The sequence below is a fragment of the Pleurodeles waltl genome, chromosome 12, assembly GCF_031143425.1.
Source record: "Pleurodeles waltl isolate 20211129_DDA chromosome 12, aPleWal1.hap1.20221129, whole genome shotgun sequence".
Lineage (NCBI taxonomy): Eukaryota > Metazoa > Chordata > Amphibia > Caudata > Salamandridae > Pleurodeles > Pleurodeles waltl.
In genome coordinates this window covers 242,443,663-242,471,252 of record NC_090451.1, presented here as the reverse complement: position 1 = coordinate 242,471,252, position 27,590 = coordinate 242,443,663, and the positions used below count along the sequence as shown (strand labels likewise).

The window sequence follows — 27,590 nt, the reverse complement described above, 5'->3', positions numbered from 1 at the left end:
GTGTCATAATGGCTGTACCATTGTAAGGCTAACATACCTATGTCACACATCACAAGCCCTTGAAGGATAGAAGCAGTTGACACGTAGGTTACCACACCTGTGAAACCGTAATGGAAGGGTACAACTCAGTTAACACATAGTGATTGAAATCGAGGAACAGGATAGAGGTAGACGTGTGAAAGTTAATGTAATGTTAAACCAGAAAATGTTCTCACCTGTGTGTCACTGGAAATATTGCTGTATGACTGACTCCCTGTTGTCGTTTTCTTCTTCCTCAGCTTCATCCTTATCACAGTCCACAGGCTCCACAGCTGCTACAACACTGTCATCTGGATCATCCTCCTGCAGAAAAGGCACCTGGTGTCGCAAAGCCAAATTATGGAGCATGGAGCAGGCGATGATGTCGCACACCTTCTTCGGTGAGTAGAATAGGGATCCACCTGTCATATGGAGGCACCTGAACCTGGCCTTCAGGAGGCCGAAGGTGCGTTTGATCACCCTCCTAGTCCGCCCATGGGCATCATTGTAACTTTCCTCTGCCCTGGTCCTGGGATTCCTCACTGGGGTCAATAGCCAGGAAAGGTTGGGGTAACCAGAGTCCCCCAATAGCCATACACTGTGCCTCTGGAGTTGACCCATCATATCAGGGATGCTGCTATTCCGCAGGATGTAGGCGTCATGCACAGAGCCAGGGAACATAGCATTTACCTGCGAGATGTACTGGTCTGCCAAACAGACCATCTGGACATTCATGGAATGATAACTCTTCCTGTACACCTGTTCACTCCTGTGGGGGGGACCAGAGCTACATGGGTCCCATCAATGGCACCTATGACGTTGGGGATATGTCCAAGGGCATAGAAGTCACCTTTGACTGTAGGCAAATCCTCCACCTGAGGGAAAATGATGTATCTCCTTACGTGTTTCAGCAGGGCAGACAACACTCTGGACAAGACGTTGGAAAACATAGGCTGGGACATCCCTGATGCCATGGCCACTGTTGTCTGAAAAGACCCACTTGCAAGGAAATGGAGCACTGACAGCACCTGCACGTTAGGGGGGATTCCAGTCGGATGGCGGATCGGTGACATCAGGTCTGGCTCCAACTGGGTACATAGTTCCTGGATAGTGGCACGGTCAAACCGGTAGGTGACGATGACATGTCTTTCTTCCATTGTCAACAGGTCCACCAGCGGTCGGTACACCGGAGGATTCTGCCATCTTCTCATATGTCCCAGCTGCTGGTGCCTACGAAGGACAACAGCGAAGAACCAGTGACTATTCCTCCAGGTATGTACCCACAGTTACACACAAGACTACACCAGACACAAAACCCTTCCTGTATGTGTGTTGAGTGTAGGCCTAGCTATGTGTGACGCAGTAGTAAATGAAGCCATGTGGGCCCCTGAAATGGCGACTGCCTGACCTCTAAACTGGGACAATGGGATTGTGGGGTGACTGCGCTGGCGTTGCACACCGTCGCGGTAGGCGGTCGTAGACCGCGGCGCAATGCTGCATTGGTTAACATTGGACCCTATGGGTCCCAGGAGCCAATAAACAGGTGCGCCGGCGGTGATGATGCGCACCGCCGCGGACCTCACCGCCATTTTCTATCTGTTCAATCACTAGATATCTGACCTTCGACAGGAGAGGACCTACACTGCAAGTGCTGCTGTGACCTCGGTCTGGAAGCGACGATGGCTGCTGCGTCTGGGGAAAGGGCCCCTGCCTTCACTGCACAGGAGTTGGAGAAACTTGTGGATGGGGTCCTCCCCCAGTACACGCTACTCTACGGTCCTCCAGACCAACAGGTTAGTACACAGGGAGCACGTTGTATGGGCTGGCCTGGGTGGAGAGGGCTGGGTGGAAGAGGGAAGGGGGCAGAGTTCATAGAACATTAATGCATGGGAATGAATGGGCCACATGGCCAGAGTAGGGAAGGGGCCACTCACATTGACAGTGCAGTTGGTAATGACTGTTCCTCTTCCCTTGTGCATGTCATGTAGGTCAGCGCCCACCAGAAGAGGGACATCTGGCGTGCCATCGCCAAGGAGGTCTGGACCCTGGGGGCCCACCAGAGACGGGGCACCCACTGCCGGAAGAGATGGGAGGACATTCGCCGCTGAAGCAAGAAGCCGGCGGAGGCTCAGCTGGGGATGGCCTCCCAACGTGGGAGCGGTGCCTGTCGCACCATGACCCCCCTGATGTTCCGGATCCTGGCGGTGGCCTACCCGGAGTTGGATGGGCGCTTGAGGACATCACAGCAAAAACAAGGGGGTGAGTACAACCTCATTCTGCAGACTTTGCGTGCAGTGGAGGGGTCTGGGTGGGGGAGGTGGTCTGTGGGTGTCCCTAGGCCAGGGCGAGTTAGTTAGGCAAGGCCCCTCCGTAATGTAGGCCATGTGGCACTCAACCCCACCTCAGCAGAGTGCCAAGTCAAGGTATACTTGCCCCTGTGGCATCCATGTGCGCAGATGTCCACCATTGCCATGTAGGCCATAACCCAGAAATTGCGTGTGCAGAGTGCAGGAGCACGGCGTAATGCCGGGGGCTGCTGCGTCTGTCTTGTCCGCCAACGGTAGCGGAATGCCATGCACTAAAACTCTTTCTTCTGTCTCCCCCCCCCCCCCCCCTTTTCCTGCTCTCCCTGTCCTTTTGTACATCAGCATCAACAGGCGGAGGTACAGTGGCACCGGAGCACGAGGGAGCTGCATCCCACATGGCCATGGAGGGCCACACCACGGACTCTGAATGCACCAGTGGGACGGAGGGCGAGGGGAGCTTCACGTCGGCCACTGGATCACCAACCAGCGACACGGACTCGTCCGCCGATGGGAGCTCCCCTGTGATGGCGCCACCATCTGTGCCCCCCACTTCAACAGGTACAGCCGCCACCTCCCCAACCAGCACCGCCCTCCCAGCAGCCCCTCAGCTTTCGCCCCGTGCCCGCTCACCCAGGAGGGTGGGCATCACCTTCGCCCCAGGCACCTCAGGCCCTGCCCCAGTCACCCCTGCTGCCCTCAGTGAGGAGGCCATTGACCTCCTCAGGTCACTCACTGTTGGGCAGTCTACCATTGTGAATGCCATCCAGGGTGTAGAACGAGAGTTGCAACACAGTAATGCATTCCTGGAGGGAATTCATTGTGGTCAGGCTGTCCTTCAGCGAACCCTGCAATCTCTGGCCTCAGCACTGATGGCAGCCATTGTCCCTGTGTCTAGCCTCCCCCCTCTAACTTCCTCCACCCAGACCCAATCCCCTGTACCCCAGCCCATCCCAAGCACACCTACAGACCAGCATGCACACAACTCAACACACAAAAGTAGCTCAAGCAAAAATAGGCACCACACATCCCACAGGCACTCACACAAGCATCACACCCATACAGACACAGCAACATCCACTGTCTCCACTGTGTCCCCCTCCTCTTCTTCTCCCTCCTCCCTCCCTGTCTCGTCTACACACACACCTGCATGCACTACATCTACAGGCACCAGGAATCGCACCAGGACACCCAGCACCACAAGCCGCTCACCTGCACTCACCACCTCCACTGCCATTTACACGTCCCCTGTGTCCTCTCCCAGTGTGTCTGTGACGCCCCCTCCCAAAGTACACAAACGCCGGCAATCACTCACCCAACATCCATCCACCTGACGACAGCCTCCAGTACCTGCACCCAAAACAGCTAAAGTGACACCTCCGACAACCACCTCCTCTTCCTCCACTCCCAGACCCCCTCCAGCTACCCATCCCAGTGTTCGTCAGAAACTGTCCCTCTGTAAAATTGACCTTTTTGCCCCCCGCTCCAATTCATCAGTCCCGTCGTAGCGCCTCAGCCAAAAAGCCTCCAATACCAGTGGTGCGTGTTCAAGGCTTGTGGAGTGCACCGGCCACTAGGGCAGGCAGTAGGACCCGGAGCCAAGGCACTGGCAGCCCACCCCCTGTAAAGGCTCTAAAATTGGAAAGTGGACGACGGGACCGTGTTAAGACTCCTGGTGGGACAACAACTGACATGGGTTCGAAGGGGATTGGTGGGTCAGCTGTGACTCCAACAAAGGTGGGGAAGGTCCAGATGAAGTCTGCCCAGCCTGTTGTGAGTGTCACGGCGGAGAAGTGCGCCATCATTTCCGGCGGTCCAGACACAACCGCCAGCGCCGTCGTCACTGGTCCAGAGACCACCGCCGGAGTCACAGCCCAGGAGGGCCCAAGTATCGTCACTGGTCAGGAGACCACCGCCGGAGTCACAGCCCAGGAGGGCTCAAGTATCGTCACTGGTCAGGAGACCACCGCCAGAGTCACAGCCCAGGAGGGCTCAAGTATTGTCACTGGTCCAGAGACCACCGCCAGAGTCACAGCCCAGGAGGGCTCACGTATCGTCACTGGTCCCGAGACCACCGCCAGAGTCACAGCCCAGGAGGGCCCAAGTCTCGTCACTGGTCAGGAGACCACTGCCGGAGTCACAGCCCAGGAGGGCCCCGGCTGCCACAGCCCCGCTGGGCAATGATGGAACGTCATGCCACATACCAATGCCCAGTGTAGAGAACGTCATGCCACACACCAATGCCCAGTGTAGAGATCGTCATGCCACACACCAATGTCCGTATCAGAACTGCCATGGCAAAGCACCGCTGAACAGGGCAAAGACCGCCACGGCAAAGCACCGCTGAACAGGGCAAAGACCGCCATGTCAACGCACCGCTGAACAGTCCAGAACCGCCATGGCAAAGCACCGCTGAACAGGGCAAAGACCGCCATGGCAAAGCACCGCTGAACAGGGCAAAGACCGCCATGGCAAAGCACCGCTGAACAGGGCAAAGACCGCCATGGCAAAGCACCGCTGAACAGGGCAAAGACCGCCATGTCAAAGCACCGCTGAACAGGGCAAAGACCGCCATGTCAAAGCACCGCTGAACAGTCCAGAACCGCCATGGCAAGGCCCCACTGAACAGGGCAAAGACCGCCATGGCAAAGCACCGCTGAACAGGGCAAAGACCGCCATGTCAAAGCACCGCTGAACAGTCCAGAACTGCCATGGCAAAGCACTGCTGAACAGACCAGAACCGCCATGGCAAAGCACTGCTGAACAGGGCAAAGACCGCCATGGCAAAGCACCGCTGAACAGGGCAAAGACCGCCATGGAAAAGCACCGCTGAACAGGGCAAAGACCGCCATGTCAAAGCACCGCTGAACAGGGCAAAGACCGCCATGTCAAAGCACCACTGAACAGGGCAAAGACCGCCATGGTGAAGACCGCTGAACAGGGCAAGCACCGTGTAGGAATGAAAAGGCCGCCACATCAGGCATCCTTATCCCATGTGCAGCTGGGACAGTGACAGGACATGAACTTTCACGGGAGACTCATCCAGTCTGGGCACCAGTCCCACCCAGTACCAGTAGAGAACTGCATCTACTTGAAAGACTGTGGCTTTGCACTCCCCAGGATGGCACAGTGGGCAAACCACCCACTGTAGAGACTTGAGAGACTGTGGCTTTGCACTCCCCAGGATGGCACAGTGGGCAAACCACCCACTGTAGAGACTTGAGAGACTGTGGCTTTGCACTTCCCAGGATACATCAATGGGCATGGAGCCCCGTCGTGGATCTGGCTTCGCATTCATCTGGCTGAGGTGCCCCCCCTTCCCTTCCCCCTGAGGTGCCTGTAGTATTTCGATATGATGCCCCAGCAGTGTTCTCTCCGATTGTGGTCAGGTATCGTTTGTGGACCTCGCCCATGCATTTTTGGACTGTTGGTGCACGGACATTGTTGTGTACATATCTGCACTACTTCTCCTATTGTATATATAATTATGACTGATTTTCAAATATATATCTGTATATTTTTGTATGACATGTATATTGGCACATTATAATGTGTGACCGAATTTCGCATTGTTTTTTCATTCTTCCGGGGGGATTGTGGGTTGTTACTGTGATTTTGGTGAATGCATTGGTGTGTATGTTGTAATATGTGGGGGTGGGGGTGTCCCCCTAACTTTTGCCTCCCCCCCCTCCCCATTGTCGTAGGTGCAGTACTCACTGGTGTCTTTGGCGCCTACGTAGCTGTTGGTCATAGAGGAGCAGAAAGACAAGAGCAGGGAGTATTTGTAATTCCGGCTCCATGGTGGCCTCCTTCCTCGTGGGATGTGTTCAGGTGAGCGTTTTCCCATAGCAAAAGCTGTTTCCGCCGTGTTTTTATCCACGGTGAATCCGCCCCGGAAAAGATGGCGGATTGGCGGGTTGTAATACTGTGGGCCGTACATTATCTCCCGCCTGTCTGTTGGCGGTAACCGCTGCGCTACTTGTATGTACCGCCGTGGCGGGGGTATGTTAAAGTGGCTGTCTTAGTTGGCGGTTTCCGACAAGGTCATAATTCCCTTTTTTTGTCTGCCGGCCTATTTGCGGTATTTCCGCAGCTTTAACACCGTCCTCCAGGGTTGTAATGACCACCTATATAATCATCAATTTTATTGACAGAGTATGCTAAACTTGAAATTAAAAATAGAAGTTAAGAGACTGAGTCAGGGAAACAACTGAGGTTCTTGTCCAATGTCCAGAGGGAGAAACACATCAATCTACCTTCTCAGCAATTCCTTTAAGGATGCTTGAATAAGATCTAAATTCTATTTAAGTTTTTATCACTATAGTGCAGCAGTTGAGATCAGCTGTGTAGCAGATGTTCCCCCATCTGAGAGATAATGGACTCTGATGGGAAGAATTCAATGAGATTGTTCCACCGTTTTAGTTTTGTCCATAGACCATTTTAAAAAATTAATCCAGTTAGCCAAATTTACATACAATACATTTAGCTGAAAACGCCACAGGACTACCACCTTTTTTCAAATAACAAAATTTAGGAAAATGTAGACACACGCTGTCCCAATCAGTTACTGCATCTTTACGAAACTTAGGAGTAGGCCAGCATTTCATATCATGCAGTGCACAGTCAGTGAGGCAATTTGCTTTTAAGGAATTACAGAGAATGATTGTCCTTATAGCCTATCCACCAAAGACCTTTGAAATAGGGAGGTGGGCATGTTGTTTATGCAGTCAGAGAGAATACCCATGACAGAGAAATGGTATTAAAGGTAAGTAACTTTTACTTTTCTGTTATGGGATTCACCCTGTTATCTATACACAGAAGAAAAGAGTATCAACCTAAATCAAGCTGAACCCTGGAGGAGGGTTCCAAGGACTGTGTCGGAAAGGGCACAACTGTAGCTGAACAAATTAATTGTACAACTAGGACTGACATACCTATTATATGGAACAAACAAGTCATGTGCCTTCAGTAACGCTCCTTCTGGTTGATATTCTATCTAACCACAGATTCCTCACCTTCAGAATATCCCCAGGCACTATACTGGATCCATAAGCTTTAAACAGCTTTGTTCCCGCACACTAGTAGGTGACCTCATGCAGCTTGGCTTAACTTTGTTCTGCTCCAGGAGTGACAGGCAGAGCCGTGCTGATGTTATTTTCTTTCTAGGCTATCCATGCTCTTGGACGCAGAGCCCAACAGGGGTACCAGTGTGCAGATCTCTAATTTATGACTTTTTATATAAGATATGGTGATCTTTCCACAGAAGGGAAGGAGAGAGGGCAGTGAGTAATCTGCTGTTAGAGTATCCACCAGAAACAGCATCACCGAAGGAAAGTAACTCGTTCCTCTGATGAATGCTTATAATTGCAGATTCCTCACGCTAAGAATCAATATCAAAGCAGTACCTTCAAAAGGGAGCATCTGTGGAATGGGCCCAGTCCAAAAAGTCCAGCAGGACCGACAACTGAAATGTTCTTCCCGTCAGGTTTGGATGTAAAGGCAGTAGTACCTTGAGAACATGTGCACTGAAACCCATGACGCAGCCTGACCAATGTGCAGATCAGGCTCTCCGCTTGTCAGTGCAGTGGTAGCAGCTGTGGCCCTGGTGGAGTGAGCAATTTGACTTTCCAAGAGTCTTGTCAAATGCATAGAAGGTCTTAATGCAGAGTACTATTCACCTTGGCAACGTCACTTTCTACACCACCAAACCTTTCATTTGACCCAGAGAACCACACAAAAACCTGATCACCTACCCATGGTCTTTGGTCCGATTGATGTAAAAGCTCAAGGCTCTTTTGGGGTTTAACTGATGAAGTCTCTCTTCCTCTTTCAAGGGGTGATACTGAGCAAAGAACGGCGGGAGGGTGATGGACTTTTGGCAAAATGGCCACCCTGGTTCTAAACACCAGTGTATCAGGGAATGAAGTGGTGAAGGGCAGTTGCACAGAGCCTGATGCTCACTCATGCCACAAGCATAAGTAATCTCAACAAGGAAAACAGTCTTTAGAGTCAAAAAACACAACTAGCAGCTGTGCATCAACTTGAAGGGAGTACAAAGGAGGAAGGTAATGACCAAACTGAGATCCTACTGAGATAGTACAAAGAGTTTGGGTGAAAGATATGTGTCAAAGCTTTGTGATTTAAATAAGGACAGCTGGTCCAATAAACGCACAAAAGGCTGACAGGGCTGACAACCTTTAGTACTGTCCACTGCAAGTCCTTGCTGAGCCAGAGAAAACACAATAAGACGTAAACAGTTTCACTTGTTACCAGTCAATATTGTGGACTTCACACCAGACCACAAATTTGTTCCAGCATAGACTTCCTAGAGAAACACCAGAAAGCAATGATGTCTTCTACTTGGGGAGATAGATCAAACAGAGTCAACTGCGCCATTCAGCTGCCACACATAGAGGTGTAGATTGTGCAGGTCCTGGTGCAGAACCCTGCCCTCCTGCTACAGAAGATCCTCCTGAAGCGGTAGCTTGATCAGAGGATGCATGCTCAGGTCCAAAAGAGTTAGGTACCACAAACTCCTGGACCACTCCTGACCTACTAGAATGACTTGGGACTGGTCATTCCATATTTTTTTCCTGGATTCATTTGGGGTATTAGAGGCAGAGATGAAGTTGCTTAGGTTTGGAAATGCCTTTTCTGATAGAGACTCAATCTAACCTCATATTCCTAACCTTGCAAATTTCTCCAGGCGCCAGAATGGATCCGAAACCTTTTTATAGCAATTCAATCGCGTGTTGGCCGGTGGCATCTTGCAGCTCCACATGAGATCTGTCCAGCCCCGGGTGTGATGTGGGACCCCATGTATCCTCCACGCACCAGCATCCATTTCTTTCTGCTTTCCGTCTGCACTAACAAATAAGGGGCCATTCAAATCAGAGTATGGCAATGTACAGACTTTCACATTTGGGAACTTATTAATGGACTATTCTGTGGTTAAAGTCCCCACCAGAAAAGGCGTTAGTGAGGATAAGTAGCTTGTCCTTCCGAAAAAAAGACTTCTACCTGCAGATTCCTCACCTTGTGAAAAGATATCAAAGCAATACCTCCTCAGGACGTGGGTCTGCAGAATGGCTCAGACCAAGACGGGACAGAAACGTGCCAAATGCCATTCCCGCCAGACCTGCCCTTCCTCCTGGCCCTTGCTGCCCAGGCAATAGTACTTCGTGAAAATGTGGAGAGATGCTCACTTAGCAGCCTGGCTCATGTCCAAGGCTGGCGCATTGCATGCCAGTAGCTTTTTCTCTGGTGCAATAAGCATGTAAGCCTTCTGGGGGCTGCCAGCCCGTAGCAGATCTTAATGCATAATACAGTCTATTTGGGAAATGGTTCTCTTTTGCGCCACTCTGCCTTTTTTTTATTTTATTTTTGCTCCAGAAAAATAACAATGAAAAGTTGGTCATCCTGTCTGGGGTCTCTGGTCTAGTCAATGTAGAAACTCAGAGCCCTCTTGGAGTCCAGATAGTGAAACCATTCTTCCTACTTGGATAAATGTGGAGGTACATAGGTCAGCATAGTGATATATTATCCTATGTGAGAAACCTTGGCAGGAAAGATGCATTTGTATAAAGGATCAGCTTTTCTAGCAAAAATGAGGTTTATGGCTATATGACAGACAGCACCTGCAGATCGCTGACTTATTTTGCCGATGTTATGGCAAAAAGGAATGCCACCTTGATGGTGAGCAAACAGAGAGGACAACTGTGCATCAGTTCAAAAGGAGTTCACATCAGGTAAGCAAGGACCAAATTAAGGTTCCACTGATGCACAGCAAATGGTGTTGGCAGGAACATATGGATCAGTTCCTTAAAAAACACATCTCAACAGAAGGCTTAAAGAGGATGGCTGTTCTGGCATACATAAGATAGCCAAAAGGTAACCCTTAACTGTGGTCACAGCAAGGCCTTGCTGGGTTAAAGAAAGTGAACATTAGACAACCTTGCATTTAGGGGTCAGATGTTACAGACAAAAAAAACAAATAACAAGCTTCTCCAATCGTCTGGCTTATACAGCCTTGGCGAAGGGAAGCCAAGCTGCAAGATAACCCCAAAACTTTAGGAGTGAGGTTGAAAGCCATCAACATGTCCTGCTCAATTTCCATGCATGAAGAACTCAGCCTCCTAAAAGGCAGATGAATCTGAGTACATGAGCTCATGGCCAGAATTTATAGGTATCACACTCTCCACGTCCAGACCGGAGCCACTGAGATGAGTTGTTCTTCATCTTTCAAAATATTTCCCAGTACCCTGGACAGGAGAGGTAGGGGTGGAAATGTGTATTGGAGTTCCAATCCCCAGTGCATCGGAAGGCATCTCCAAGTAAGAACTACCTTGGGGACTCCAACTCCCAAAGCTTTGACACCGTTTTTCCTCAAAGCTGGAATATGCCCTGTGCCACCTCTGAGTGTAACTGAGGTTCGTGATGAGCCGAGGTTGTCTTCCCTGAAATTTAAGGATCCAGCCAGGTGCTGTGCAATCAGGGAGATGCCCAGAACATTCAACCACTTTCAGAGCCGCAGGTCTGCCTGGCGCAGAGCACATGAAGCCACTGCACCATGCTTGTTGCAGTACCACATGGCGGTTGTGTTGTCTGCAGGAACCTGTACCCGTTTCCCCCTGATGGTAAGGAGAATGCCTTCAGTGACAAGTGGCTCACTTGCAACACCAGCAAGAAAACTAGAGTCCTCTGATCGCTACCTCTCCCTCTTGACCTCCACAACCCAGCAATGAAGCATCCGTCACAATCGTCAGCTGTTCTAAAATCTGCAAAGCTTTAAAACTGATACACAAGCCAACACCTTTGATATAAGAAGCTCTTGAGTTGGTGTAGCACTGTAAGTTACACAAGGAATAGACAACTATGCATTCCGTGGCCTTTTGCATGTTTTTGATTACTGTAATTGTCATGACTAGGCTGGTCCTTCCTTTGTTTTTTTCCTAAAATCCTAGAAGAGAGACTACATCCTCACTAAATGATCCGTCACTGTCTTCTTTTTGCCATTGTTGCAACTAGTGTCTGGAATAAATGTGCACACTGTGCATCAGCATTTTTAAATGGTTTGTTCTGTGCCATCGTCTATCTTCTTACCACTACCCACCGGAGATGCAGTGAAGTCAAAGTCTGAATAATAATCCACAGGTTCACATGTAAACAGTGGCATGCAGCACCTGAAACAGCTCATGTTGACTGACGCATCAATTTCAGTAAATTTTCTGTGCAATGTTGAAGCCCTTCCCAAAGCTGATGGTAAGCTGTTGAGGAAGCTCCTTTTGGGCGACAACTGACAGCAGGATTTACAGCAATGATGTCACTCTAAGGTTTAGAGTGGGCCCACCAAATACCACAGTGCAACGATTACCTTTCTTTGCAATTTTGATGATTTTGGGAGTGCAAGACAGAAGGTGTTCTGGTCCGCAGGGTAATGAGCTCAATGTCCTTCAGTACACTTTAGGGTGCCCTGAAATATGCTAAAATCGTCAGTGGTGGGAGAGTATTGAAGACAAATCATACAAACTTTGAATTTGTCATTGCAAGACTCCTTAGTGGTGCAGGAAACACTTGTCAAAGAGTTGGTATTTTGACCCAAAGCTGTGTTTAAGAGTCTTACTCCATGGCGCTGAAAAAGAACTAGTACCTGACAAATGTCAGCTACTGTGCTATCTTGTACTAATGAAGTTATGGAATCCTGTGCCAAAACACCCTTGCGTAGGATGAGACGGGGAAGGGCACCATTCCCTTTTCTGCTTTAATTTTAATTTTAGGGGGAGATAGTTAAAGGGCTGTTTCTTAACCAAGTGCATTTTATAGTGTTTAGATACAGTTACAAAAGGCTTATTATATTTAACAAATGTTTCCTGTGGCATGTTTTGGAAATGCAAATTGCATTCATTAAAATGTGTTTCATGAATAAAAATATTTGGAGATCTGGCACATGGGGAAGATAGCCTAATATTCATGAAAAGCAATAAAAATCCTGCAGGGAGAAAAATAAAAATTCAAGTCCATGACGGGTGACAAGAGGCAGAGCTAAGTTAGCAGAAATCAGAGAGCAGAAGGAATTCTGCGGCTTCAGGATTCTATAGGTTAGTTTAGTAAGCCCTTACAGGGGTAGTGCTAGTGCAATACCTTCCTTAGCACTGTCCTGCCTCATTTCTCATGGATAGGACTAGTGGCACTGCGACATACGAACACCAGAAAGGGCCTTGTGTGAAGCAGTTCCTAAAACATGAACAGAGTAGACATCTGGGGAATAAATTCAAAAAATCATTTCTCACAATATTGAGTCTTGTATCCCCTGTCCTTTGTCGTACACTTGAGGGGCGTTATTGCACCACAGTTAGGAAGGATGGGACATTGTTGGACAAATGAAAAGGTGCTTCTAAGATGAAAGGCTTGACACATTTTTGGACCGCAACCAAGTTTCAATTGGTGAAGTGAATGATTTCACTTTGTTTAATAAACACGTTGTGTTCCCCTTTGCTCTCAAAATGTTCTATCTTCCCCACTAACCCTATATACATACATATATATATATATATATATATATATATATATATATATATATATATATATTCCTTTTTCCCTAAATCCAAAACTGAGGTATGCATTATTTGTGTACGCCAGTAACTAATTATTAAATTATGTGGAGCAAGCTCTATTAAAAATAAAACTTAGGACTGCAGTACACCTTACCCTTTCTGACACGTGAGGTAGCAGCTGAAGAAACAGTTTATGACTGAATTGACCTTTTTTTTTAGCCTGCTGGACACTCACAAAGGGATTCCTGGCAGGGGTAAACCCATTTAACTACGTGCAGATCTCTGAAACCCGTAAATCACACTCCAGAGGAAGGCATGGCTAACCTTGAAAGTTTGTGAACGCCCACAAACATGGATGTTGGACAGCATTCACAAACTCCGCTTATTTCCCTTCCCACCCTAGAAAGGGCAGGATTCTTATTTCAGTCTTGGTGTAAATCCCCTTCCAGGTTGGAAAGGGGAATGGGTCAGTCCTGGGTTTGGTAAATGTGTAGCTAACAAGCTTTCTCCACAGTGTAAAATATGTTCCCATGGAGAAATAAGAAACCAAAAATAATGTGTGCTTACACAGGGTATCATATTTCCCTTGTGTGGAGGTCTCCACTATGGAGAACTCCACACAACAGTAATAGGATCCCATTGGGATTATCATATGACCTTCCATAATGTTTTTGAATCTAGAAAATAGTAACTCTACATTCACAAGTAGATATTAATCTTCGAGTGTAGATTTACTACTTTCTTTGTAATTCTGGCTTCTAGACTCTTTTCAAGATGCTCATTTATATTTATTCTTTGTTCTACGTATAGCTGTCAACAGACTCAGAAGATCACACATTACCTCTGTTAAAATTGCTTTTTGTTCTTTAATCCTTAGAAATTCATCAGGGCACTGTTCTAGGGTGAAGACTCGAGAGAGAGGCAGAGGTTGGCCATTACGACACAGGATAGCTTGGCATGTTCCCACATTGGCTGCTGTCATTGCGAAGGAACTTGAGGCTTCAGTAGTATGATGTCTAATGTAACACATTAGAGCAGAAGATCCAAGCTTTTGACCAGCCATACCCAGTTTCCTAATAAAGGAAAAAATGTATTTTGGAAAGATTTGATTTGAAAAACAATCAAACAAAATAGTAGTAGCATGTGAAGTTGCAGAAACAAATAAAATACATTTCAGTGCTAGTTCTCCTTTCCAGGTATCCCCTTTGAATTTATACCCAAAGGATATGTCTACCTACCTAAGTGCAAGATCCGGAAACACTTTTAAAAAGAAAAACCCCTTTTCAAAATATAATCATGGTGCTAAGAATGATTTCCTACAAAGCAAATTTTTATACTTTTTATTGAAGGTAATACTGAAAGAAAAGCAAATTTTAAACTTGGTAAAAACAGGCTGAAAAACCTATTCCTTATTCTTTTCCAAAAGGAATACACAAAACAGGAATTAAAGTCCAACAAGGAACACCCTTGCTACAAGGGAACTTGTGAGACTGTCATCATAATGCAGCCTATCACTCCAATCCCAGAATACAGTGCAGAGTCAGCTAGAAGTATCCTCATAAGTGTCACACCAAACCACTGATTTATCTGTGAGGAAGGATGGCAGGTTAAAAACTAATTGTATACACTTGTGATTGAGAATTCGAACTACAAGTACCTTTTATTTTGAAATTCAGAAACTTTGAATACATTAGCAGGGAGAAAACAATGAAAACATCTATCTAACAACAAAGGTTACAACTCGTGTCAACTCCGAAGTCACCGTCCAAGCAATAGTACTGGAAAAAATGTGGGATGCTTTCCAGGTACCCGTTCTGAAAATGTTACCGATAGGTGCATTCCTCATGAGGGTACACTTAGCTGCATTACGTTTGTGGAACTGGCTTTTAGTCTACACTGATATTTAAGTGCGAGTGGATTGCTCCATAATTAGCAAATTAGTGTTTTCTTTTTCTGACATTTTTGTTTTTTTTCTGAAAAATGTCGGTAGAGAAAAGTTAATGTAGAAGTCTAGAATGTATTGTTAGATCCATGAGGAAGCCAATCTTAAGGTAAACTGCATGGATACAAAGCAGTAGAAAGTGTCACATTCTGTCTTTTGGCCAATTTAAGGGTATCTAAGAACACAACTTTTCAGGACAATGATGTTTGCACTAGTTAAGCGACGGCTCATTCATTTGGGCTGTACTTTACTTAGCATCAAGAAGCAGTTCTATATACCACCACTGCTGAATCTATCAGATATTTAGGTTGATTTTAGTTTTGGATTGCTTCAATCTAATAAGCCCTTTCAAAATAAGGAAATCCATTCTTTAACACTCATTCATGTTTTCCTTATCAGTTTGGCTGAGCTTCCCTACTTTCATACTATCACACCTCATAGTGTGGACAGCACTGCGACAAGTCAATGCCAAAATTCCTTAGCTTGACTTTGGACTTTAATCTTCAATGTTTATTCATGTAATACATTGATGTTGTGTTTTTAGTTTGAATAAAGCTCAGGCTTAATAAAACTGGTTCAGTGCTGAATGGATAGTTCTCAATTCCAATAAGTTAATGTGGTACAATTTTCCACATTATGCTTTCCAGTCTGTGACACTTTCTTTGTGGGCATCCTCACTGGCGACGGGCGGTTCCACTCTCGTCCCAAAAGGCCGCCCGCCAGCACAGCGGGAAAGACCCAGCAACGATGAAGCCGGCTCCGAATGGAGCCGGCGGAGTTGCTGGAGTGCGACGGGTGCAGTAGCACCCGTCGCGAATTTCAGTGTCTGCTAGGCAGACACTGAAATTCTTTTTGGGGCCCTCTTACGGGGGCCCCTGCAGTGCCCATGCCATTGGCATGGGCACTGCAGGGGCCCCCAGGGGCCCCGCGGCACCCCCTACCGCCATCCTGTTCCTGGCGGGAGACCCGCCAGGAACAGGATGGCGGTAGGGGGTGTCAGAATCCCCATGGCGGCGGAGCGCGCTCCGCCGCCATGGAGGATTCTCACGGGCAGCGGAAAGTCGGCGGTACACCGCCGACTTTCCGTTTCTGGCCGCGGCTGAACCGCCGCGGTCAGAATGCCCAGCGGTGCACCGCCAGCCTGTTGGCGGTGCTACCGCGGTCATTCGCCCTGGCGGTTTTTACCGCCAGGGTTAGAATGACCCCCTAAGTGTTGCAAGTGCTCCAGTACTGATATGCATCTTCCAACTGCAGGTTATGGAGTCCATGGCGGTCATGGAGGGGGTATGACTGCTGATCACTGTCCGACAGGGTCACAATTTGGTTCACGGATGGGCCAAGCACCTTCTTGTTTCTCATGTATGTCCCTGATCACTTTTAAGATTGTTGTGTTAAGCCATTGGCCGTGACAGCCTCGCTCACTGGAATGTGATAAGGTAACCTAAGTGACCCCCCATTATGATGAGAATGGTGAGGCGGTTTGATCCCTGTTGGCTGCACTGAAGGTCGCGCTGATAAACACCTCTACACACAGCATGTGGCAGTGGCATTCCCCCTACTATCGGAAGAAATGAAACTCAAACATAGATCTTATATGTTAAGAAGATACGTCAGCTTGACAAAGTTGTGCGAGAACGACAATGTGAGTGCCTGTCAGTGAGTGAGTGTGCAAGAGTGAGTGTGCGTGTGTTACTGTGCGTCACTGTCATGAATCCAAACACACAAGATCCTAGCCAGTGTGTACTCTGCTTTCAATCATCTATATTTGTTGCGAGATGGGGAGTAAAGTTCTCTGCATTGAGCCACCTCTCTTCCTGCTTCCCGTCGCCTTCTTTTGGCATTCACCTCATGCCTGGCGCATTCACCCCCTACCTGCCGGTGTTACCCCCTGCCTGGCAGATTCATCGCCGGCCTGGCGCATTCACCCCCTACCTGCCGGTGTTACCGCCGGCCTGGCTGATTCATCGCCTGCCTGGCAGTGTTACCGCCTGCCTGGCGGATTCACCGCCGGGCTGGCTATTTTATTGCCAGCCTGGCGGTGTTACCGCCTGCCAGCCGGTGTTACCCCCTGACTGGCGGTGTTACCCCCTGCCTGGCGGATTCATCGGCGGACTGGCGGTGTTATCGCCGGGGTGGCTATTTTATTGCCGGCCTGGCGGTGTTACCGCCTGCCAGCCGATGTTACCCCCTGACTGGCGGTGTTACCCCCTGCCTGGCGGATTCATCGGCGGACTGGCGGTGTTATCGCCGGGGTGGCTATTTTATTGCCGGCCTGGCGATGTTACCCCCTGCCTGGCGGTGTTACCCCCTGCCTGGTGCATTCCATCTGCCTGTCGAATTCATCGCCTGCCTGGCGGACTCACACACACTGACAAAAACACACTATTTCAGATCCCCCCCCCCCTCATACTGAGCAAGCTACGCCCCTGGGCATCCTAAGCTGTTATAGAGGCATCCTTTCCAATTAATAACTCGACATCTGGACTCTGCAAGGGAATCATAAGACCGTGTTTCTCTTATTGCAACTAAGTAAAAAGTGAAGCAATACAGTGATAAAGCATAGCTTCTTTTCCAAGTTGTTAGACTACTGCAAACTCTGGTTGCTTACTTGGGCTCTCCTGGAGAGGCCTAATGTGCATCCTCGCTATGTACAATAAAACACAGTGGGCCATCAAGCCTAGAAGAGATGAAATCTAGCAGGATTGTGATTTCTACAAGTGCAAATATGTTCTGGTTAAGTGATGACTTCTGTACAGAAGGATATGCTCTTATCAAAGATTTATATGATAATGGATCAGAACTTCCGTTTTTTGGGGGGGATCAGAATAGACTCTGATTTTTGGAGTTACAGTAGTCTTTAGTGGTGTCAAGACATTTTAATAACTGCTGGTGAGCTTGCTTTGGAATGTCAATTATTAAGAGAAATCTAAATAAATACACCTACCCTTTTAAAGAAGGTTACCACTGTCATACCACTTGAAGAATGCGTCAGTATTGACTTGCATGAACTGTGTCAGTCTTTAGTCTTGAACATGCCTTGTGTTTTTTTACACTATAAGTATGTGAAAGAATCTGTTTTGCATCAAATATATTGTGCATATATGTTCTACTCGATAAATCTGAGGGTATATGTGGTGCAACACAATCATCTTTGTTTCCTCGAATTTTACATTTGATTATTATTCTTAAGAAGAATGGGCCTGTACTCCTTCTTTAACTCTTCGTCTTGACATGGAAATAACAACTGTAGGGGTCATTCCAACTTTGGCGGGCGGCGGAGGCCGCCCGCCAAAGTTCCCCCGTCGAAAGACCGCGGGGGTCATTTAGACTTTCCCGCTGGGCCGGCGGGCGACCGCCAAAAGGGCGCCCGCCGGCCCAGCGGGAAAGACCCTGCAACAATGAAGCCGGCTCCGAATGGAGCCGGCGGAGTTGCAGGGGTGTGACGGGTGCAGTTGCACCCGTTGCGATTTTCACTGTCTGCTTGGGGCCCTGTTAGGGGGCCCCATGACACCCGTTCCCGCCATCCTGGTTCTGGCTGTGTAAACCGCCAGAAACAGGCTGGCGGGAAGGGGGTCGGGATCCCCATGGCATGGAGGATTCTCTGGGCCAGGGGAAATCCGGCGGTAAACCGCCGGATCCCCTTTTCTGACCGCGGCTTTACCGCCGCGGTCAGAATGGCCCTGGAAGCACCACCAGCCTGTTGGCGGTGCTTCCGTTGCCCTCCACCCGTTGGAATGAGGGACTGTATGTTCCCTGGGTTCTCTTATGTCTTTGGGAACTACTATTGCTCTTTTTTGTCGTTTTTGTACTTTCCATACCCAGTCCAAGCAACGGTTTTGTGTTTTTCTTGAGAAATATTCAGAGAAACTAACCAAAACCGGATGACATATCTCTGTTGCTCTATGTTTATCATTTATTGGCCGTTATTATGCTCCATCACACAAAAGGTTAGTATGAGTGTTTCTCCCACTGGAGTGCATTTGAAGAGGAGCCGAGTGATTGCTTGTTGAGTGGTGGCTTATCAAGTGCAGCTGGTGCACCTCTGTTTTGAGTGACTTCTTTGGTAGTAGAGCTTATTTTGATGTTGTTAAAGGTACTATGAACTAAAGGCACAAAAACCTGTTGATGGAACTGCAGCCTATGTTTGGGTCAGTAAGCAAACAATCCTACCATGTGATTGGAACTGAAGATTGTTGTATTTTTTCTCCGAAGTGTCATCACCATCTTCATCTTGGTAACATAACCATGAACATACCAGCTGAAGGATAATGAACAACAAAAAGAAACATCTAAAATGTTTTGCTGCACCTCCAACTTGAGCCATGAACGATGAAGCTATGATGAATAATGCATGGCAATACCGTGACAATATTTATGAGCGTAGAAGTTTGCCACATCCTCTTGACATGGATCCATTTTAGTTGCTTGGGTATAGGAGTTTAGGCTTCCACTTGCAGGCCTCTGTGCCCTTTTATCTAACTAAACATGCTCTGTTTTATTATTCATTTTTATTCATTGTAGCAATACCTGCAGTTCTCACATTTTATAAGAAATGCTTTTATTTTGTAATCAGTTGCCATTCCATGAAAGCATCATTATCAGAAATGTACGAATTGGGGTGTCATCATGCCCCTTTGCTTCACGTTAGACAAGAACAGAATGTGAACATGTCAGGTGTTTTATTATGATATTGCTGATCCAAGTTTGGGCACACAATCTAACGCTTATATACATGGACAATAACATGGGCCTTATAAAACACTCTCGGGGTCATTCCAACCTCGGCAGTAAAAGGCGCTTACCGCCATGCAGAAGACCGCCATAACACTGCCGCGGTAAACCGCCACGGTCATTCTGACCCACAACAGGCAAACCGCCAAAATACAGACATCCACAAAAGTCCGCCACACCAAAGGCCAGCGAGAAACTGGCGATGACCAAACCTCCACCGTCACGCCAACAGAAATACGCCCACACTATCACGACACACGAATCCACGCGGCGGTCTTTCAACTGCGGTATTCCATTGGCGGTACACACCGCCGCGCTCGAAATACACACACTTGTACAAAACACTACCACATTGGACAATTCAAAATACACACACCTGATACACATACACACACCACTCCCACACACCCAATACAATATAAAACACACACCCACATCACCCACAAACCTCCACTCCTACAGATTCGTGAACACGCACCGAGAAAAGACATCCGAGCACCCAGACGCCCAATTCACTGTCACCCAGCAATATTTGCACGCACTTCACACAACAATACACATCACCACACTTAGCACCACACAATCCACCCTACACATCACCCACACCACCCCATGGCACCGGAAAGACACCCCAGATTCTCTGATGATGAACTCAGGGTCATGGTGGAGGAAATTGTACGAGTAGAGCCACAGCTGTTCGGGACACAGGTGCAGCACACCACCATTGCCAGGAAGATGGAGCTATGGAGCAGAATAGTGGACAGGGTCAACGCTGTGGGACAGCACCCAAGAAATAGGGACGACATCAGGAAGAGGTGGAACGACCTACGGGGGAAGGTGCGTTCCATGGTATCCAGGCACAACATCGCAGTGCAGCGGACTGGCGGCGGACCCCCACCTCCTCCCCCAGAATTTACAACATGGGAGGAGCAGGTCTTGAACATCCTGCATCCTGAGGGCCTCGCAGGAGTAGCTGGAGGAATGGACTCTGGTAAGTCTCATCTTCACTACTTCATCCCCCCCACCCCACCAGCATGCCAACTCATACCCTCACCCTCAACCCCCACCCCATCACACCTACTCCTTGCAAATGTCTCACCATCACAACCCACCCATCCCAACACCTAGCCCTGCATGCGTCCACAAAGCATGGACACCCATCACCAAAGCATGCCCACGGCACATACACTAACACCCCCCCCCCCCCCAAACCACCGTCACAACAGCCCCCACAAAGGAATGCCAGCACTGGGGTACACGGGCACCCACCCATTGCACGCTATGGCACACACAGAAGCAATAACCATACTTTTATACCCCTGCAGGACCCGAACGCCAGGTCACCGCGCAGGAGGGTCCACAAATGTCCACTCCACCCCCAGAAGAGGCCCACAGTGAGGACAGCAGCTCTGTCTCCCTGGATCTAGATGACCAGCCCGGTCCATCGGGGACCTCGGGACAGTCGGTTCCCCCTCAGACAGCCACAGGCCACAGCAGACCTTCCCCCCTCTGGAAACACCAGCACAGCATCCACCCAGCGGGCCCATACCTCTGTCCCCAGGACACGTCAATCAGCGGTGTGTCCACCACTACAGAGAACCCAGGCTAACCCAACACCCCAACAACAAAAGGGACCTGGGGGCAGTGGTAGTGGGCACACAGTCCAGGGGACAGAGGCCCAGGGAAACAGGGGAACTGGGAGGGCTGCTGTGTGACAGGGGGGGGGGGGGGGGGACAGGCCCAGGGAACCCACTCTCCACGAGGCCCTCTCCTCCATCATGGGAGCATACCACCACTCCCAGGAGACGATGGCGACGGTCCTGGCCAGGTTTCAGGAGATCCAGCTTCTGCAGGAGCAACAGTATATGGGGTTCAGGGAGGAACTAAGAAACATCAGTTCCGCCATGGGTACCATCGTAGTGGCCCTGAATCAGGTAGTCACCACATTGCGGGACACTGTGGCACCTCAAAGGGCCCCTGACACTAGCATGGACCAAGAACTGACTACCACCTCCGCCGGCGCTAGTGGACAGGAGGCCCCGACACAAGACCAACAGGCCACCAGAACCCCACCCCCTGCAGAAGGAGAACCACCCCGCAAGCGGGCCCTGAGATCCAGGAATAAGACAGAGGGGGTCATTCTGACCCTGGCGGTAACCGACCACCAGGGCCAACGACCGCAGAAGCACCGCCAACAGGCTGGCGGTGCTTCCTGGGCCATTCTGACCGCGGCGGTAAAGCCGCGGTCAGAAAAGGGGAACCGGTGGTTTCCCGCCGGTTTTCCCCTGGCCCAGGGAATCTGATTCCGACCCCCTTCCCGCCACCCTGTTCCTGGCGGTTGTTACCGCCAGGAACAGGATGGCGGGAACGGGTGTCGTGGGGCGCCCTAATAGGGCCCCATAATGATTTTCAGTGTCTGCTTTGCAGACACTGAAAATCGCGACGGGTGTCACTGCACCCGTCGCACCCCAGCAATTCCGCCGGCTCCATTCGGAGCCGGCTTCATCGTTGCTGGGTCTTTCCCGCTGGGCCGGTGGGCGGCCTTTTGACGGTCGCCCGCCAGCCCAGCGGGAAAGTCAGAATGACCGCCGCGCTCATTTGACCGCGGTGCGGTCTTTTGGCAGTCTCCGCCCGGCGGGTGGCGCCCGCCGGGGTCGGAATGACCCCCAGAGTAAGATGTCAAGACCCCCGCCAGCAAAGGATACCGCCCTGATTGTCATCCCACCGTCCCACATTGTCACCCTGTCCAACCTTAAACTGCCCCTGCTCCACTTTCCACAGGCATTTGGACAATGCACCTGTGATACTGATAGTCTGGACTCTGCCATGGACAATCCTCCACCATCACCCCTCACCGATTTGCAACCACCCACCAATTTAGAGCACTTGAATAAACACACTTATTGCACAAAACAATCTGGAGTCTGGCTGTGATTTTGAACACATGTATTAGACATGACTGTGCCAAAATGTTCAATTACATTGTGATGCCAACAAACCGCTGTCACACAGCTGTAGTCCATGGGGAAACAAAGCAGATGTCACGCAGTGGGGCCCACATCTCTGAAAACGGAAGGGAAAGTCACAACACAGTTACCATACACTGGGGGAAAAAGTCATACAGTAGAGAGGTAGGAGTCTTTAAGTAAATGTAATATGCCGGTGTGTACTCTTACCTGTGTGTCATTGAAAATACTGCTGTATTACTGTGTTCCTGTTCTCTATGTCGTCATCTTCGGCTTCCTCCTCTTCACTCTCCACAGGCTCCACAGCTGCTACAACACCACCATCTGGACCATCCTCCTGCAGAAAAGGCACCTGGCGTCGCAAAGCCAGGTTGTGAAGCATACAGCAGGCCACGATGATCTGGCACACCTTCTTTGGTGAGTACATTAGGGACCCACCTGTCATATGGAGGCACCTGAACCTGGCCTTCAGGAGGCCAAAGGTTCGCTAGATCACCCTTCTAGTCCGCCCATGGGCCTCATTGTACTGTTCCTCTGCCCTTGTCCTGGGATTCCTCACTGGGGTCACTAGCCAGGACAGGTTGGGGTAACCAGAGTCCCCTAATAGCCACACCCGGTGCCTCTGGAGTTGACCCATCACATACGGGATGCTGCTATGCCGCAGGATGTAGGCGTCATGCACTGACCCAGGGAACTTGGCATTAACATGGGAGATGTACTGGTCAGCCAAACACACCATCTGTACATTCATGGAATGATAACTCTTCCGGTTCCTGTACACCTGTTCACTCCTGCTGGGGGGGACCAAAGCAACATGTGTCCCATCAATGGCACCAATGATGTTGGGAATATGTCCAAGGGCATAGAAATCACCCTTCACTGTAACCAAATCCCCCACCTCAGGGAAAATGATGTAGCTCCGCATGTGTTTGAGCAGGGCAGACAACACTCTGGACAACACCTTGGAAAACATGGGCTGGGACATCCCTGATGATATGGCCACTGTTGTTTGAAATGACCCACTTGCAAAGAAATGGAGTACTGACAGCACCTGCACTAGAGGGGGGATCCCTGTGGGTTGGCGGATGGGTGACATCAGGTCTGCCTCCAGCTGGGCACACAGTTCCTGTATAGTGGCTCGGTCAAGCCTGTATGTCAGTATGACATGTCGTTCCTCCATTGTCGACAGGTCCACCAGCGGTCTGTACACGGGAAGATTCCTCCATCTCCTCGCATGTCCCAGCGGACGGTGCCTAGGAAGGACAACAGCGAGCACAGAGTCAATCAACCCACAGGTACGTAACTACAGCTTGCACATAACACGATTCCCAATGCATTGAAAGGTTTGTATGAGTGTTGATGCAAGGCCTAGGTATGTGTGACGCAGTAGAAATTATGCCATGTGGGCCCTTGAAATGGCGGCTGCCTGACCTGTGAAGTGCGACAGTGGGATGTGAGGTCAATGCGCTGGCGTGGCACACCGTGGCGGTCGAAGACCGCGGCGCAAAGCCGCATTGGTTAACATTGAACCCTATGGGTTTCAGGAGCCAATGACGATGTGCGCCGGCGGTCGCGGTACGCACCGCCGCGGGCGTGACCGCCATTTTCTATCTGTTTAATCACTCGATACCTGATCTTCCACAGGAGAGGACCTACACTGCAAGTGCTGCTGTGACCTTGGTCTGGAAGAAACAATGGCTCATGACCTGGGGAAAGGGCCCCTGCCTTCACTGCGGAGGAGTTGGAAAAACTTGTGGATGGGGTCCTCCCCCAGTATGCGCTACTCTACGGTCCTCCAGACCAACAGGTAAGTACACTGGGACCATGCTTAGTGGGCAATGCCTGTGTTGAGTGGGGTGGATGAAAGATGGTGGGGAGGGGACCGATTGAGGCATGCATCAAACGACAGATGAGAGCATGTGCCACATGGCAAGGGTGGGGATGGGGGGCCACTCACATCGAGCATGCAGTAGTTGATGACTATTTTTCACCCCCTGTACATGTCAGATAGGTCAGCGCCCACCAGAAAGTCGCTATTTGGCGTGCCATCGCCAAGGACGTCCGGACCCTGGGGGTCCACAACAGACGGGGCACCCACTGCCGGAAGAGATGGGAGGACATCCGACGCTGGAGCAGGAAGACGGCGGAGGCTCAGCTGGGGATGGCCTCCCAACGTGGGATGGGTGCCAGTCGTACTTTGACCCCCCTGATGTCCCGGATCCTGGCGGTGGCCTACCCCGATTTGGATGGGCGCGTGAGGACATCACAGCAGACACAAGGGGGTGAGTACAAACACATTCTGCTGACTTTGCGCGCAGTGAAGGTGTCTGGGTGGGGGGGGGAGGGCTGTGGGTATCCCTAGGCCAGGGCGATTTCTGTAGGCTAGGCCCCTCCGTAAGGCATGGCCCTGTGCCCCCGCCCCCCACCTCTGTAGGGTGCCAAGTACAGGTATCCATGGCCCTGTGTCATCTATGTGTGCAGTTGTCGTCCATAGGCTTGTAGGCCATGTCCCACGGATTGCGTAGTGGACCCCAAGTGCGCGGCGTAGTGCAGGGGGCTTCTGTGTCTGTCCTCTCCGCCAACGGTGTCGCCAATGAATGCACTAAACATGTCTTTATTTCTCCGCCCCCCCTTTTTTGTGGTCTTCCTGTTCATGTGTGCATTAGCATCATCAGGCGGAGGAGAAGTGGCATCGGAGCACGAGGGAGCTGCATCCCACATGGCCCTGGAGGGCCATGCAACGGAGTCCGAATACACCAGTGGGACGGAGGGCGAGGGGAGCTCCACAGCGGGGACTCGTGCAGACATTAGTGACAGCGACTCGTCCTCTGAAGGGAGCTCCCTTGTGATGGCGGCAACATCCGTGCCCCCCGCAACAACAGGTACAGCCGCCACCCAGCGCACCAGCACCACCCTCCCAGCAGCCCCTCAGCGTTTGCCCCGTGCCCGCTCACCCAGAAAGGTGGGCATCTCCTTCGCCCCAGGCACCTCAGGCCCTGCCCCAGTCACCCCTGCTGCCCTCAGTGAGGAGGTCATTGGCCTCCTGAGGACCATCATTGTTGGGCAGTCTACCCTTTTGAATGCGATCCAGGGTGTAGAAAGGGAGGTGCACCAGAGTAATGCATACCTGGAGGGCATTCATTCTGGTCAGGCTGCCCATCAGCGATCGTTCAACGCTCTGGCCTCAGCACTGACAGCAGCCATTGTCCCTGTCTCTAGCCTCCCCCTCCAACTTCCTCCACCCACACCCTTTCACCTGTACCTCTGCCTATCCCAGACACACCATCAGACCAGCCTGCACACACCTCAACACCCAAGGGAAGCTCATCCAGACATAAGCACCACACATCACACAAGCATTCACACAAGCAACATCCACATGCAGACATACCAACACCCACTGCCTCCACTGTGTCCCCCTCCTCCTCGTCTCCCTCCTCCCTCCCTGTGACATCTCCACTCACACCTGCATGCACAACATCTTCAGCCACTACGTCCATCACCAGTACACCCACCAGAACACTCCGCACACGTGCAGTCACCACCCCCACTACCATTTACACGTCCCCTGTGTCCTTTCCCAGTGTGTCTGTCACCCCCTCTTCCAAACTACACAAACGCAGGCAGCCACCCACCCAACAGCCATCCACCTCACGACAGCCTCAAGCCCAAGCTGGTGTGTCATCTCAAGCACCGCTGAACAGGGCACCACCGTCTCAAGCACCGCTGAACAGGGCACCGCCGTCTCAAGCACCGCTGAACTGGGCCCTTCATCTCAAGCACCGCTGAACTGGAGCCTTCATCTCAAGCACTGCTGAACTGGGCCCTTCATCTCAAGCACTGCTGAACTGGGCCCTTCATCTCAAGCACCGCTGAACTGGGCCCTTCATCTCAAGCACCGCTGAACAGGGCACCGCCGTCTCAAGCACCGCTGAACTGGGCACCGCCGTCTCAAGCACCGCTGAACAGGGTACCGCCGTCTCAAGCACCGCTGAACAGGGCACCGCCGTCTCAAGCACCGCTGAACAGGGCACCGCCGTCTCAAGCACCGCTGAACAGGGCACCGCCGTCTCAAGCACCGCTGAACTGGGCACCGCCGTCTCAAGTACCGCTGAACTGGGCCCTTCACCTCAAGCACCGCTAAACAGGGCCCTTCATCTCAAGCACCGCTGAACTGGGTCCTTCATCTCAAGCACCGCTGAACAGGGCACCGCCGTCTCAAGCACCGCTGAACTGGGCACCGCCGTCTCAAGCACCGCTGAACTGGGCACCGCCGTCTCAAGCACCGCTGAACTGGGCACCGCCGTCTCAAGCACCGCTGAACTGGGCACCGCCGTCTCAAGCACCGCTGAACAGGGCACCGCCGTCTCAAGCACCGCTGAACTGGGCACTGCCGTCTCAAGCACCGCTGAACTGGGCACTGCCGTCTCAAGCACCGCTGAACAGGGCACTGCCGTCTCAAGCACCGCTGAACAGGGCACCGCTGTCTCAAGCACCGCTGAACAGGGCACCGCCGTCTCAAGCACCGCTGAACTGGGCACCGCCGTCTCAAGTACCGCTGAACTGGGCCCTTCATCTCAAGCACCCCTGAACTAGGCCCTTCATCTCAAGCACCGCTGAACAGGGCACCGCCGTCTCAAGCACCGCTGAACTGGGCCCTTCATCTCAAGCACCGCTGAACTGGGCACCGCCGTCTCAAGCACCGCTGAACTGGGCCCTTCATCTCAAGCACCGCTGGCCCATTGGCAGAAGGGGCAGGCCCGCATCTGTGTCGGGCAGGGCTGCACAAAGCACTCTGGGCACCAAGCCCCCTCCAGAACCAGTGGAGACTGTCATCCACTTGTGAGACTGTGGCTTTGCACTCCCCAGGATGGAACAGTGGGCAACCCACCCACTGTAGAGACTTGAGAGACTGTGGCTTTGCACTCCCCAGGATAAAGCAGTGGGCAAACCACCCACTGTAGAGACTTGAGAGACTGTGGCTTTGCACTCCCCAGGATGGAACAGTGGCCATGGAGGCCCCTCGTGGATCTGGCGTCATGGACTCATCTGGCTGAGGTGCCCCCCCTTCCCTTCC

At 50.7% G+C, this 27,590-nt stretch overlaps 1 protein-coding gene across 1 annotated transcript in view; it reads right to left on the bottom strand.

Annotated features, from left to right (window-relative positions):
- The window catches only part of PHLPP2 (PH domain and leucine rich repeat protein phosphatase 2), a 624,424-nt gene that overhangs the window by 44,005 nt on the left and 552,829 nt on the right, over positions 1-27,590 (bottom strand). The window contains exon 18 of the mRNA XM_069217328.1: positions 13,716-13,947. Within this exon, the coding sequence (XP_069073429.1) occupies positions 13,716-13,947 (232 nt within the window). The remainder of the gene's footprint in view (positions 1-13,715; positions 13,948-27,590) is intronic.